Source organism: Cibotium barometz, chromosome 19, assembly GCF_041138505.1.
Source record: "Cibotium barometz isolate CiBa-2024 chromosome 19, ASM4113850v1, whole genome shotgun sequence".
In the NCBI taxonomy this organism is placed as follows: Eukaryota; Viridiplantae; Streptophyta; class Polypodiopsida; order Cyatheales; family Cibotiaceae; genus Cibotium; species Cibotium barometz.
This window is the reverse complement of record NC_141064.1, coordinates 9,325,748-9,341,639: the sequence shown is the minus strand read 5'-3', so window position 1 is coordinate 9,341,639 and position 15,892 is coordinate 9,325,748. Positions and strand designations below refer to the sequence as shown.

The 15,892-nt window shown below is 41.2% G+C and overlaps 1 protein-coding gene across 1 annotated transcript; it reads left to right on the top strand.

Annotated features, from left to right (window-relative positions):
• The first annotated feature begins 12,948 nt into the window (after nt 1-12,948).
• LOC147628203 (GroES-like zinc-binding alcohol dehydrogenase family protein) lies at nt 12,949-15,606 on the top strand. Its single transcript, XM_086813256.1, has 6 exons — nt 12,949-13,163; nt 13,521-13,588; nt 13,931-14,167; nt 14,292-14,582; nt 14,775-14,962; nt 15,126-15,606. Exons 1-6 carry the CDS (start codon nt 13,052-13,054, stop codon nt 15,316-15,318), a joined length of 1,089 nt encoding a protein of 362 aa, XP_086669382.1. The 5' UTR covers nt 12,949-13,051; the 3' UTR covers nt 15,319-15,606.
• Nucleotides 15,607-15,892: the final 286 nt, after the last annotated feature.

Here is a 15,892-nt window from a genome sequence, read left to right as displayed (position 1 = left end):
AGGTGTGTAAGGCACCCTGCATTGATGTTTATGCCTCTTCAACTATATCTACATGAAACTCCTTTGACATATACTCCCCCCCTTGATCTATACGAAGGATGTCAACTTTACATGAAGATACATTTTCAGCCATAGAAACAAAGTGTCTAAAGCATGTAAAAACCCCAATGATGGTGTCCTCATAGGACCACATACATCAGTATAGCTGTAATTTTTGGATAGCCTTTACTGATCTATCTTTCAAGAATGATGCCTGTTGCATCTTGCCCAAAATGCACCCCTCACATACATATTTGCAACCCACACACAAATGTAGTAAGCAAGCAAGCAAAGATAGAGAGAAGCACAATAGTCAAATTATATTGATGAGAAGAATGAGTGAAGTACAAGTGAAGTGGCATGACAAGGTCACTTACACACACTCATAAGAGTGTATACACATGGGAAAAATCTCTTAAGGAGGGAAAAAGTGCCCCAGCCCATTATTAGCATGCGTCCACATTGCACAATTTGAGTGTATACATGCTCGGGGAAAAAAAGCTCGTAAGGAGGGAAAAAGTACCCCGACCCATTATTAGCCTACGTCCACACGACTACTGGACAACCATATAAAAGGCTACAAGGAATGGGCCTTTGTATCAAAAGCATTACATCAGTTGCCTGTGTACCATATTGTCAAGGTCTCTTGCTCTCTGTTGTGAGCACCATGGCTTCGAACATAGATGCATAGTCTATGGATGGAACCTGTTCTCAAGATACCCACAGAGATCATACTACTACTGGTATGATGGATCTCAATGTTCATAAGACTCATAGGTCTCTTGTTCCATGGCTTCTATTTCTACATGTAGATTCACTGAGTACTATAGTATCAGTGTCGAGGAACTGATTGAAGTGGTAATACCAGAAGTAGACATAACAACTGTGGTGGTCTATATATACCTCTCGGTAAGGGGTTTTGGTAGGTAGGCATTGGAGCTTGTTCCAGTTGAGGAGTGACTAGTGAGGCTAGCAAAACTAATGGTGGCTGCTGCCTTAACACGGTCGTGCTGCCAAAGTCCACCCTACTGGGTTTCTTAGTATCAACAATGAGTTGTGTCGTGGTTCCTATGGCACTAGCAATGATCATAATATTTTTGTTATCTAGGCTTTAGCAATGGATAAATTGTAGACCACTCCTTGGAAATAAGTGGGGGTATCTGGTTTGAGAAACTAACTTGGGATGTCTTTAGCGCAATGGATAAATTGCACACCACCAAACCATATCTCTCCTTGGAAATAAGTGTAGGTATCGGGCTTGAGAAATTGACTTGGGTTGGCCTTGAGGTTCCCCTAGGGGTTTTCCTTGGCACTACTGGCCTATTTGATTGAGCAGATTTCTTAGTACCAACAATGAGCTGTGTCGTGGTTCCTATGGCACTAGCAATGAGCATAATATTATTGTTATCTAGGCTTTAGCAATGGATAAATTGTAGACCACTCCTTGGAAATAAGTGGGGGTATCTGGTTTGAGAAACTAACTTGGGATGTCCTTAGCGCAAGGGATAAATTGCACACCACCAAACCATATCTCTCCTTGGAAATAAGTGTAGGTATCTAGCTTGAGAAATTGACTTGGGTTGCCCTTGAGGTTTCCCTTGGGGTTTTCCTTGACACTATTGGCCTATTTGATTGAGCATATTTTCTTCCATAACTCGTGTATGCTTTTGTCCCTAACTAGGACTCTTGCGAGTACGGTTGGCACCCTTAGCTACAAAGGCTAAGGATGATGTGTCCCCTATTTCTTGGTTTGGGTGGATGACTTTTCCATCCCTAGGAAATCGTCTACTAGGTATATTGCCTCATGGAAATACAGTGGCAACACAGTCATCAAAGATATAGTGTCCTAGGTTTGTAGTAAAGATAATCATGAAGCCTCTTGCTCTTCAGATGGATCATGAATCGATGGATGAGTGATAAGTCATCTAGCCTCCCATTTCTAGGTTTAGTTGTTCCTTTGATGAATTGCTACATGGTTGATTTCATCCCAAAGCTCCTTGCTTGAGGTAGATCTAAAGGAGTCTTGCCTTCTTAATAAGAAGCACTCTGATGAGACTGAAGGCTAGGTGGATTTTTGAGGAGGTGTAGTTTGATGCACTATAGTCGACTTGATTGTCATTTCAAACAAGTCCACAATGAGTTCACCCATCAAAGGGTTTCTCTTTAATGAATCGGTTTGAAGTAGGTCTGAAATGGATTTTGATTTTTATGAAATAGATAAGGTTGGCACAGATTCGAGCAGGGCTCCAGACCTATAACACGGTTGGTGAGAAATTAATGTGATAATTATGTTTAATGCTATAATAATTAGAAAGAACAAGAATTTTCCTTAGAATTTATTGCTGTTACAAATTGTATGATAGAATTTTTTTTTTGCCAGTATAGATTGTATAGGGAAAACCTTTATAGGTTGAGTAGATATTTTCTTACAAGTCTTCAAGGTAGATATTTTCTTACAAGTCTTCAAGGTAGTTTTAATTCGTTGGTACAATATTAGATATACCTACCTCTAGACTCATGTATTTAGGCTCATGTGTGTAGACTCATGGCTCACGTCTCTTGACTCAACAGCTCATGTCTCCCAACTCAATGACTCATCTCTAGACTCTCATGTCTACTAGACTCACATCTTTTTTTCATAAGGTTATTGAGTCACGTCTTTTTTTTTGTGTAGACTCATGGCTCACGTCTCCCAACTCAGTGACTCACATCTCTAGGCTCTCATGTCTGCTAGCTCACATCTTTTTTTCACGAGGTTGTGGAGTCATGTTTTTTTTCATGAGATTGTGGACTCACGTCTCCTAACCCGAAACTCACATCCTTTTTTCACGAGACTATGGGCTCACATCTCCCAACCCGAGAGATGGTTTGGCCTGATTTTTGGAGTTTTGGACTTGGTGGGAAGTGATTAAGTTTCTAATTCTAATTAATGGTGTTTATGCTTTTTGTTAAATTTTTGTTGACTTTACATACTTCTAAGCTACAAAATCCAAAAATGCATGAAAATCTATGAAATACATGAACAAAAATTAACTTTTCCACTCTAATTCGCACAAAATGGAGCCCAAAGCTTATGTTTTTGGAGTGGATTCCACTTTTAATCACAATTACTAAGCTATTTCTTGATTCAGTGCATTAAAATGAAAGCCTTGTGGGCTTCAAAATCATGCACAACATCAAAGAAATCAGGGTTTCCCCTTCCAAGTAAGAAACTAAAATGCAAATACGCTTTAGAACAAAACAAAAAACAACAAATCTAACACATCTAAGGCTCCAAAATCATATGTTTTTTGGAGTGTGATATCCTAATTAACATTGAGCAATATTGGGCGATCCCAATAGCTTGGAATAGACAGAAGAATGGAGCTCAGCTCCTAGGCTAATCCCTGACAAGCAACCCCAAATATATTCAAGTCAAGAGCTTACCTTAGCCTTTATTGAATCATGTATTGTTTAGTCTTGTCTTTGAGAGTTGTCTTTGAGAGCTACAAAATTGACTTCCCAATGTCGCGGGTGTGTTAGTCCGTCCATTGCATCCTCACTCCATTGTCACACCGGAATGCTCCATGGCTATGGGATGAAGGAAGAGCTCTCTTTGCCTAGGTGGAGGAGGCAAGAAGAGAATGGCCTCTTGGTGATTTTGTCTCTCACAAAATGTGGATATAAAGAAGACTGAGCAAGAATAGAGAAGAGAGATAGCTCCCAAGTATAAATGTGTGTATTGCTTAATGTCAAAAATGACTAGATTTCACACCACGCCAAGGAGTTTCACTTCAAGGTCTTCTAATGAAACATCATATGCAAAGTTGGACACCTAAAACTATAATCTGATCGAATATCCAATAATTGCAAATCTCCTTTTCTTTGGGAACCAAAATTGTATATAGGCCCTATTGGAGGTTTAGACAAGTACACTGAATGTGAGTAAGTTGCCTATAACTTTTACATTATTACTCATATGATGTTCCCACTTTGCATATCACAAATTCAAATAACATAGAGCTTAACTTGATTTATCGAGTAATTTTTTATGTGTTCTACTATTTTTTATATTATTTAACAGGCATTAGAATTGTTTAAAACAACATACTATTTTGTCCTCCCACCACATCTACCATTTAAAATGCTCAATTTGTATGGGTCTAGTGATGATTAGATTGGGGAAGATTAGTAGAATGTGGGTATAAGGTAAAATTACAAATCTAACAATTGGATTTTTGTAGATTTACTTTGGAAAATTTGTTATGACTGTTAGAGACCCATTAAATCAATTATAATTTAATTCTAGAAAATCAAATATTGAATCTTTCAATCTAAAAACTCTAGGGATCAATATACTTGTTGCCATGAATATATTAAAAAAATTTGGCTTAATTTGAGTATGGGAAGGTCCATTTTCAATCCTCTCATGTGAAAATTTCCATATTGTGTCCACTCTCCCCTTTTCAAGCCTAAAACCAATCCTAGTTAGGTTTGGAAATCTAGGCTTGGTAAACTTCAAAGCCTAGATATCATTCCATGTGTGAGGCTTGGGTAAGCACAAATCTTATATATGCATGCCACTTTATGTCCACATCAGCTTTGAGAGGATCCACATAAGCAACTTGCCACCTCACCTTGCCATCTCCAACCTCCATGTCAACATGGTCAACCTAGTTGACTCCCATCTCATCATCCTAGTCATCATTAATGCCACATCTTCTTGCCACCTCGCACTTGTGGTGACATGGCATGCCACATCATGGAATTATCACATCAGTCCCATAATAGTGCCACATCTCAAGACAATGCCACATGTCATGCACGCATGTGACACGTGGCACCTCCTTTCCACTTCCCTATTTTTTTTCAAAAATATATTTAAAAAAATAATTTAGTAATTTATATAAATAAAATATAGAATTTTAAATAATAAAAAATATATAACTTATTAATATAAAAGAATTTAAAATCACTAATTCTAAAGGATTATATTTTGGAATTAGATAAATAATATTATTTTTAAAGTTCATGTTATTTAATTTAAAAAATATTTTTTTAAAATTTAATATTTCTTGAAAATATTTTATGTGTAGGATAAACCTTTGAATAAAATTTGAAAAAAATACATTATAAAAGAAAATGCAGCTATATAATTATAAAACAAAAGATATATTTATATATCTAGTAATGATAAATATTTAGACTTGTTAATAAATATTATTAATAGTTTATCTTTAATTATCTTTATGTTTATCTTAATTATCCAATCAATCTTAGATAGGAAATTCAATGAGATTTGAAGTGGATAACCTATTTTTCCTTTCTAATCACGCATCTCTAGTACTATCCCACACTTATCTCTAGTACTATCCCATTATTGAGCCTTCATAATTTTTACTCTCTTAGCTTCCTCGAGAATGGGTTCTCAAAGTCGTAGGAGTCAGAAACGTGATAGGACTAGACTTCCCCCCGTCCACCACTGAGTTTAAGAGGAGGACAGGAAAAGGGTAGCTCGTGTGAGAGAAAGAGAGAGTGGAGAGCACGTCAACGAGCAACACCTTCCATTGTGGCGATGATCCAAGCCTTGCTCCTCCTCTTCCACTTCCTCTCCCTCCGCCCTCTTCCCCCCCCCCCACTACCCCTTAGTTTAGATAATTCACATGAACCCGCCCTTCTTGAGCCCCCTTCTCTTCCACAAGAATCCACCCCCTCCTTTGGGCGCCCATAGCATGGATAGGAAATAACTATCAAAGTCAGGGACATATCATCGTGCCCATGCAATCTTCCATTCCTATTTCAAAGACCTCACACCTTCATCACAGGCATGCGTGCTTGATGCTTTGATCGATCTGCCCAACATGGCCAACTGCAAGGTGCTTTCTGACATTGGAGGTCAAAGAGAGAGGAGAGCTGGCATGGTGGTGCTACAAAGTGTTGGTCGTTCCTATACAGTTAACAAGAAGAGGAACTCTGCGGACGCTTTGGCTGCTCGACGAGCTATTGTGGTAGCCATAAGTAGCTCCCAAGTGAAGGGTAAGGTGAGTGCCACATCTCGCATCCTTTCCATAGCACCACACACACTTAGAGTTGGGTCTATTAGACGGCAAAGTTTAGATGCCAATAAGGTTGGTGCTTTGTGGAAGAGTAGTGGTTGTGTAGCTAGGCATGATCGCCTACTAGATGAAGCCACTAGAGCCTTGATAGAAAGTTTTTGGGAGGAGAATTGTCGTGCCTCGCCAATTTTCCAAGAAAGCTTTGCATAAGAAAGTGACAAGAGGAGTGTTCATTGAGCACGGTGCTTGCTTTCTTGAAATGACCCAAATAGAGTTGTCTTCTCAGTTTGTGGCATCATATCCAGAGCTTAAAATTGGGCAAAGGTCATTTGAGGGGTGTAAGCCTTGGTTTGTGAGGTACTCACGTGAGCATGACACATGTTGTCGCTACCATGTTAAGTTTAAACTTTTTTATGATGTGTTCCGTTCTCTTAGTGGGCATAGAGAGTTGCCTCGTAGTCCTCGTGATTTCATCCTTTCTTTTGTGTGCACGCATGGAGGATGCCCAGTTCCATAGGATGCCTTGTGTGTGGAGAGCAATTGCACATCATGTGGTTCACTTGCACATCTACAGATGGTAGATCTTGATGCAAGTGACCAATAGATAGTGCCATGGCAACGTTATGAGTATGTGACACACCAACTCCAGAGTGGGCAGCCCAGGAAGTTGCAGCTCGTGGACAAATATACACCACGTTGTTACTTCTTAGGGCACAGATCTACCCCTATATATGGCACAGTCATTATGCCAAGTGGCAGGATCATCAGTTCCAACAAGCATGTCTGGCAGAGTTTCCATCAGGAGCACATGCATGGCGGCCCCCACGATTTACACACGACGGTTTGCATGCTTCTGTGGAGCATGTATGGATGGCGATTGGTCACATTGTGCCTCGAGAGGATGGGTAGATGCATGGATATAGACAGTCCTCTCCCCCAAGCATCCTTCACATCCAGCGTTGTCCGATGAGCACAAATGTCATGTGTTCATGGTGGCCAGCTATGATGACCTGACAGATTTGCTGCTGCAGGAGGGTGATGTATTTGTTGTTATTGCTGGTGAGGGCAACAGCGAGGGAGTAGACTATTATCTGATGAGTTGCACTAGGCAAAAGTGCATCCTTGACCAGGATACAGTGGATGATCATGGGTTTTCTTTTGACGCCCATAGTATGATTGTGGCAGGCCAGTTCTACCAGTAGATTCGACTTCATTGGGGGAGTCTTGAGTTCCAGCAGTGGAAGTGGGAGTTAGAGGCATTTAAGTTCTCTCGTCTAGTGGTACTGCCAGGCTCACTCTTGATCGAGTACAGAGCTGAAAACACAGTTCTCGCCCTCGTTTTCGGCTTTTCGAGTGGATGACCATGAGAGAATTCTAGAGCAATTGATAGATATATTGGGAGTGACTAACCTCAGAATAGATGGGGTAGCTCATTTTCATTATGTCTTGATCTTTTGAGTTAGTGGCTAAAGCCAGAGTGGCTAGGTTAGCTCACATTTTGATGTACTTAGTTGATGTTTTTATCATTAGGAGTTCTCTCATTATTGAAGATCATTGCATTTTAGTTTATGTTCATGGTTTTTTTATTTTTTTAACACTTTGATTATCATATTGTTTGTTGAAAATCACCATCACCATATTAGTGCGGCCAAGTGTGAATTTTTCAAGTCTCTTGGTGCTTAAGAGGCCTTGGAAAATCCGGGTCTTCCCCATACCATCGTACCCAAACATGCTCCAATGGGGACCAAACTTTGCAAGCATGTGGGGGGGACCCCCACATGCTTGTCAAATTTGGTCCCCCCATCGGAGCATGTTTGGGTTAGTAATTAGCGCCCAATGCATATTTTTCAAGTCTCTTGGTGCTTAAGAGGCCATGGAAAATCCCGCTCTTCCCCATACCATCGTACCCAAACATGCTCTGATGGGGACCAAACTTTGCAAGCATGTGGGGGGGGCCACATGCTTGCAAAGTTTGGTCCCCATCAGAGCATGTTTGGGTTAGTAATTAGTGCCCAGTGCAGATATTTCAAGTCTCTTGGTGCTTAAGACGCCATGGAAAATGCGGGTCTTCCTCCCCGTACCATCGTACCCAAACATGCTCCGATGGGAACCAAACTTTGCAAGCATGTGGGGGTGGGTCCCCACCCCCACATGCTTGAAAATTTTGGTCCCCATCGGATCATGTTTGGGTATGACCCACCCCCACATGTTTGTAAAGTTTGGTCCCCTTGGGTATGATGGTATGGGAAAGACCCAGATTTTCCATGGCATCTTAAGTACCAAGAGACTTGAAAAATTCACACTGGGTGCTAAGAACTAACCCAAACATGCTCCGATGGTGACCAAACTTTGCAAGCATGTGGGGGTGGGTCCTCCCCACATGCTCATAAATTTTGGTCCCCATCAGAGCATGTTTGGGTACGATGGTATGGGAAAGACCCGGATCTTCCATGGCCTCTTACGTACCAACAAGAGACTTGAAAAATCCGCATTGGGTGCTATTTACTAACCCAAATATGCTCCGATGGTGACCAAACTTTGCATGCATGTGGGGGTGGATCCCCCTTACATGCTTGCAAAGTTTGGTCCCCATCGGAGCATGTTTAGGTATGATGGTATGGGGAAGACCCAGATTTTCCATGGCCTCTTAAGCACCAAGAGACTTGAAAATTTCGCACTAGGTGCTAAGAACTAACCTAAACATGCTCCCATGGGGACCAAACTTTGCAAGAATGTGGGGGTTGGGTCCCCCCCACATGCTTGCAAAGTTTGGTCCCCACCATCAGAGCATGTTTGGGTACGATGGTACGGGGAAGCCATGGCCTCTTAAGCACCAAGAGACTTGAAAAACTCACACTGGGTGCTAAGAACTAGCCCAAACATGCTCTGATAGTGATCAAACTTTGCAAGCATGTGGGGGTGGGTCCCCCCCACATGATTGGAAAGTTTGGTCCCCATTGAAGCATGTTTGGGTACGATGGTATGGGGAAGAGCGGGATTTTCCATGGCTTGTTAAGCACAAAAACACTTGAAATATCCACATTGGGCACTAATTACTAACCCAAACATGCTTCGATGGTGACCAAACTTTGCAAGCATGTGGGGGTGAGCCCTGAAAAATCCACACTGGACCCAAATATGCTCCGATGGTGACCAAACTTTGCAAGCATGTGGGCAAAGTTTGGTCCCCATCGGAGCATGTTTGGGTACGATGGTATGGGGAAGACCCGGATTTTCCATGGCCTCTTAAGCACCAAGAGACTTGAAAAATTCACACTGGGCGCTAAGAACTAACCTAAACATGATCCGATGGTGACCAAACTTTGCAAGCATGTGGGGGTGGGTCTCCCCCCCACATGCTTGTAAAGTTTAGTCCCCAGACGATTGGCCCTCCTCGCATAACTCCATGCTAAAACCTAAGCCTAACACAAACGGGCAATGTGTAAGGTCCAATGTGGAAGGCTAATGTGAAAGGTCCAATGCTTAGTGCTAAGTAGCACTAATGTAGTTATAAACAATGCTAATGTAGTTATAAACAATGCTAATGTAGCTAAAACCTAAGCCTAACACAAACGGGCAATGTGTAAGGTCCAATGTGAAATGCCAATGTGAAAGGTCCAATGCTTAGTGCTAAGTAGCACTAATGTAGTTATAAACAATGCTAATGAGCCCACCACTAATGCTAATCCAAATGGTCCAATGCTTAGTGCTAAGTAGCACTAATGTAGTTATAAACAATGCTAATGAGCCCACCACTAATGCTAATCCAAATCAAGAGAGCAAGGAGAGTGAAAACGACTTGTGACAATGAGACGAAAAAAAAACTTTCCGGTTTTATAACCTCGATCGAGGTTCGGTGGCATGCACTTTACGGTTTGCAAGATGTATGCTCCAGATGTATGTGTGATTTTAGGGTTGTGAGACAAACGACCAAGATACGCATTTGATTTTAGGGTTGGTGAAGGATCGACGGCTGCGATTTGAATTAAGTATCTCATTCGAGGTACATGGACAGCTTAGATTTTAGGTCATTATCACGATCGAGGTATGTTTGACGGTCGAGATTCATTTCATACCTCGATCGAGATATTTAAACGGTTGGGATCGCATCTTCAAATGTGCCTGAATGGACGGGTCGGATTGTGTAGATGTATCTCGTTCGAGGTTTTTGAACGGCCTAGATTTCATCTTGCTATTTCGAACGAGATATGTGGACGGATGAGATTACATCTCTATACCTCGAACGAGATATTTCAATGGTCAAGATATTTCAATATCTCATTCGAGATATGTGGATGGTGGAGATGGGCTGATTGAATATATTGAATGTACATTTGAGTGGGATGTCCAAGGGGATCCATCGTGGCATTGACGTGGATACGAGTGGCATGCATATCTCGATCGAGATAGTGTGGTGGCGGTGACCTGTACTGGTGACATGGATGGTGACTTGAAACTCGAACCTGCTGGCATGGCATTAGTTGGTATCTCGTTCGAGATATATCGCTTTAAACTCGAGGCACGTGTCGTGTTTTAATTGATGGCGATATCACGATCGACTCCGCCCAATATGTGTCGATGTCCCAATTTTAGAGAGAGTGAACGAAAGTGAGTATCCTCATCTTGCAACCACCCATCACTTCCCCATTTGGCATTAAGCTCAAGGTAAGACTACTTATAAAGTCCAGTGCCATCTCAGAAGGATTGGGCTTCCATTACATGCGAGTAAGATGACAAAATACCTTACGGTAGGTCGGGCGGGTGAAACCATGTCAAGTTGCAAAAGTGGTTAACAATTTTTCTCCTCTTTTTCTTCTTGAATGATGGCTTGGATATACCTATTCTCCTCATGATGTATCTTTGTCAAGATAGATATTGACCATTGTAATAATTTGTTGGAAGTTTGCCTCACATAAACATCAAAACATAAGTTTAGCCAATTGGTGAATCAAGTTGGGATTTTTAAAATGTGAACAAGCCTTGTTAAAAAAGTGAAAGTTGGAGGTAATGTGCATAATTTTTTCAGGCCTTTATAGTATGTGCGTTTAATGATTTAAAGAGATGATTAAACCTTTAAGTGTATAGTTTTATTAAGGAAATTCAATAAGTGTCTCATGAGGTTCTAAGTCTCTGTTAAATCTCTTCTTTTTGAATATGGTTGTTATTACAATCATCAAGCTCCACTTTTCCTCTTATTTTTTTGATCCTAGTGTTTTTGTTGCATAGCAAATTTTTAAAGCAAGAATCTTTTCTATTAGAGGAGCCATATAATTTTACTATCATGAAGATTATAGTATCATTGAAATTTTAAATGCACAACAAGAAGCAACATAAAGAAAGCATGTTGCTTCTCTTCCACTTCATTCCAACCTTCTCACATGTTGGATAGTTGTTCCAAAACAAATAACCAAACCATTCATGCATGTGTCTCCCAAAAACTAAAGGTAGTGTAAACATTGGTCACTAGCATAACTTTCTAGTCAAAACAACAACAATTTAACTAAGGGTGTATTTAGATACATCTAGTGTCGACACCTTGTGCTATTCACTTGGCAAAAGTTAGCTCATGCAAATAGGATGTTCAGAGTTCACAATCGACACCCCATTTGTGGTTTGCCAAATGAGGTTGAGGGCCAATTTTCTTAGAAAACGAGGTTGAGGGTCAGTTTTCCTAGAAAACCTGCAAATTATATATAATGAACTTGTAACACTTTGGTTTTTACATGGAAATTTCATTTTTTTCAATTTTGAAAATTCTATTTTTGTTACAGTTTTGCTCAAAATTCTCCAAATTCTCAACGAAAACCTTCCACTTTTAAAGGTCCAAGTTTTGTGATTTTGTTGAGAAAAATATTATCTCTTGATATGGTGCACACACGAGCGCTTTGCATTGTTGCCCGTTGAGTTCTTGTAATATTCGAGTCTACAAATTGCATGTATAATCTTCTCCTTTTTGTCATATATAACATCTTAAGGATTAAAGCATAAAGATTATAGCATCAGTTTTTTATGCACCAGAAACAACATAAAGGATGCATATGAAGCATGTTGCTTCTCTTCCACTTCATTCCAGCCTTCTCATATGTTGTGCTATGAGATAGTTGGTCCAAACAAATAACCAAACCATTCACGCATGCATCCCCCAAAAATTAGATAGTGTAAACGGTGGTCACTACTCTAACTTTCTAGTCAAAACAACAATGGGTTTATGTCTTTAGACGTGTGGTGGGGGGACACCTTGTGCTATTCACCTAGCAAAAGCTAATTCGTCGAAAAAGGATGTTCAGAGTTCATAGGTTTGCCAAACGAGGTTGAGGCTGAGTGTTCACAAAATACCTGCAAACTATATACAACGAATATGCGGACGCTTTTGTTATTACATGGAAATTTTATTTCCCTAGTTTTTTAAAAATGTTAAAAAATGAAAACATTTTTGTTAGAGTGGATGGCTAGTAACTCGAGGTAATGGGTTCGATCCATGGCTGCCTACATTGCATGGTGCTACCTCGTAACTCCTGAACCTGTAGGTAAGGTGTGTGTGTGTGTTTGTAAAAAGGGTATGGGGGACCCTGATGTAATAGAATCCGCCCAACTTTAAAGGTAGAGGTTTTTGCTCAGAAAAAATTCTTCAAATCCATCAACGAAAACCTTATGGTTTTCAAAGATCCAGGTTTTGTGATTTTTGTTGTTGCCAAAATCGACATCTGCTCGCGTCTAAGTTTATCTGCTTATCTCGAGCGCACAGATCGGCAGTCCACGTACGCAGATTCCCGCTAATCTACACGCGGCCCACCCATTTTTGCCTGCACACTCAGCATGTCCACTCTCATTGTAGCTTCTAATTAGCCATCACGGTACCGCTTTGCGCCGCTCTCTTCTTCCTGCTCTCCAGCTTCTGGTCTTTTAGGGTTTCTGCGTTCTACCGTCTTTCAGGCACGCTTGCTTTTCACTTTCCCTTTCCAAGGTGAACAGAAGCCATGGGCAAGGGCTCCGCCGCATCGTCTGCTCCGGCCTCCGCTGAGAACCTCGCCGCATGGCTCATGGCGGCCAACAAACTCGAAATCAGGCCCTTCAACTTGCCCCCGCTTGGTTAGCCCTCCTCTCACCTCTGATTTCCTGCTTAAGACGGTTTGGAACCTGTACTTGAATCGAATTGTTTGAGAGTCTTGAACTGGAACCGCATAGTAGATCTCAAAGAGAGAGAGGATGTACTGGGATTTTTGAAAAGATTGAGAATCATTACTTCAATTGAACTCTCTGAGAGAGAGCTTAGAGTTTCTGCAGCTCAGACGTCTCTTTTGGAGTAATGGAGCGCCTTAAGAAAGCCTTAAAGCTATGAAAATGTTCTGTGGGGTTAGATTTGTTTCTGTTGTGTGGAAAAACCTCCATACCTTTGATCCTTATCAGTCCGCAACAACCCAAGCTCAGTCTGAATTCCTTTTCCAGGGGAGAGAGATGCAAAGATTAGAATGAAAGCTGTCGGCATCTGTGGCAGCGATGTTCATTACTTGAAGGTGAGTGAAACTTAATGGTTTTTTAAGGTCTTAAGCTTCTTCTTGAAATATGATGCATCAGGAACTATCGTTGCTTCCCCACCATGTATAGCTCGCTCATGATGATGAATCTATCCATGTTGGTCATGTCATCACGATGAATAGTTCGTACATGGTATCTCTAGCTATGTAACCACCATCCATATAGTATATCGCTACCATGCACGGTTCATACATGATGAAATCTACGCATGTCATCACTCATGACACCACCATGCATAGTTTGTATATGATGACTCCGTTTCCTATTCCATACATCTTGGCTAATTTTTCATTTTAACTAACTCCATGGGATGGGAATAGCATATGCGGTGTGCAGATTTCATAGTGAAGGAGCCTATGGTGATAGGCCATGAATGCGCCGGGGTGGTTGAGGAGGTTGGCAGCAAAGTGAAGAACTTGTCTGTGGGAGACCGTGTTGCTCTTGAGCCAGGTGTCTCCTGTGGACATTGTTCCCAATGCAAGGAAGGCCGCTACAACCTCTGTGATGAGATGAAGTTCTTTGCCACTCCTCCCGTCCATGGATCTTTGGCAAATTATGTATGTATTCAATCCTTTTCTTAGGTCTTAGTTGCATGACAACATGGTATGTGAGCATTTTGAGGTGTCTTTAGTGCTTTATAAGTCATGTTTCAACTACTTGCTCATACTTCATGTGGTGCAGGTTGTCCATCCAGCAGACCTGTGTTTCAAGCTACCAGAAAATGTCACTCTTGAGGAAGGTGCCATGTGCGAGCCTCTGAGTGTGGGTGTGCACGCATGCAGACGGGCTGGAACTGGGCCCCACACCAAAGTGCTCGTTCTGGGGGCTGGTCCCATCGGCCTAGTGACCTTAATGGCTGCAAAAGCATTTGGATGTCCACGTGTGATTGTGATAGATGTTGACGAGGACCGGCTTGCGATGGCAAAGAAGCTAGGAGCCAATGAAACAGTTCGTGTTTCAACCATGGTGAAGGTGCTCGTTTTGTCTCTAAAAGCTCAAAGTGAGAATGCTTGTCCAGAGTGAGAGGTATGTGAGAGGTAGAGAGAGAGAGAGAGAGAGAGAGAGAGAGAGAGAGAGGAGACTTTATGATGGAGTTCCAGTATAGTGAGAGAGACTCACATTACTTGTATAAGTAAACTCTACTTTTTGTACTGCCTAGAACAGGATGTAGAAGAGGAGGTAGTGCTTATTCAGAAGGCCATGGGAGGAAACATAGATCTCGCATTTGACTGTGCTGGGTTTGAGAAGACGATGACAACAGCTTTGAAGGCCACCAAGTCTGGAGGTCAAGTCTGCTTGGTAGGCATGGGACACACAGAGATGCATGTTCCTCTAACACCAGCTGCTGCCAGGTAAGTATTAATGGTTCACTGCATTTTGAGTAATGCATGTCTTAAGACTTCTCTTGTTCTTCCCAAGATGCCCTTGCTGAGCATTTTGTTTGCATTGCAAGAGATATTATGGCTAATGATTTGAGGGATAATGTAACACATGGTGTGTGTGATGATGATGCAGGGAGGTTGATGTGCTGGGTGTATTCAGGTACAGGAACACATACCAGCTCTGCATTGACTTGATTACTAGTGGCCAGATTGATGTCAAGCCTCTCATCACCCACAGGTTTGGATTCTCTCAGAAAGAGGTTGAAGATGCATTCGAGACAAGTGCTCGAGGTGGCAATGCCATCAAGGTCATGTTCAACATTTAGTGAGCTAAAGGTTTCTTGATAGGGTGTATGTAAATTCTACCACCTCCAAAAGACAATAAAGGATTGCTATAATCTTGGGCTAATCATGCCATGAACTTGGATCTAAAATAATCTCGTGTGTGGCCCCTTCTAGTGGACGATTCCATCGGATTGTTTCAATCTCCACATTTTAGTAAGCAACATTTTGATAGCCAGTTTCAGCTTGGGGTTCAAGGCAAAACATAACTAATATTCTAGTGTTGTGTATAATTTTCTCTCTGATATGCTATTACCTATTTTAATTTCCAATGCATTAATGCTCAGACACATGGCTTGGACTTGCATTCGGGTTTACAAATTGCATTTATGATTGTTCTTTTTTGTCATTTAGAACATCTGCATCTACATTTTGACAGCCAGTGGATGACGTTAGTGGGGATGTCGTAGTATCTAGTCCATACTATGCATGATGGAGTCGATGGTTTATTTTCTTGTCAATGACTACCATGAGGTTATAAATTGCACTTTTTTATAAGGTGAATTTGGGCATGTTCGTGGATTTATCTAGGTATATATATATATATATATATATGGT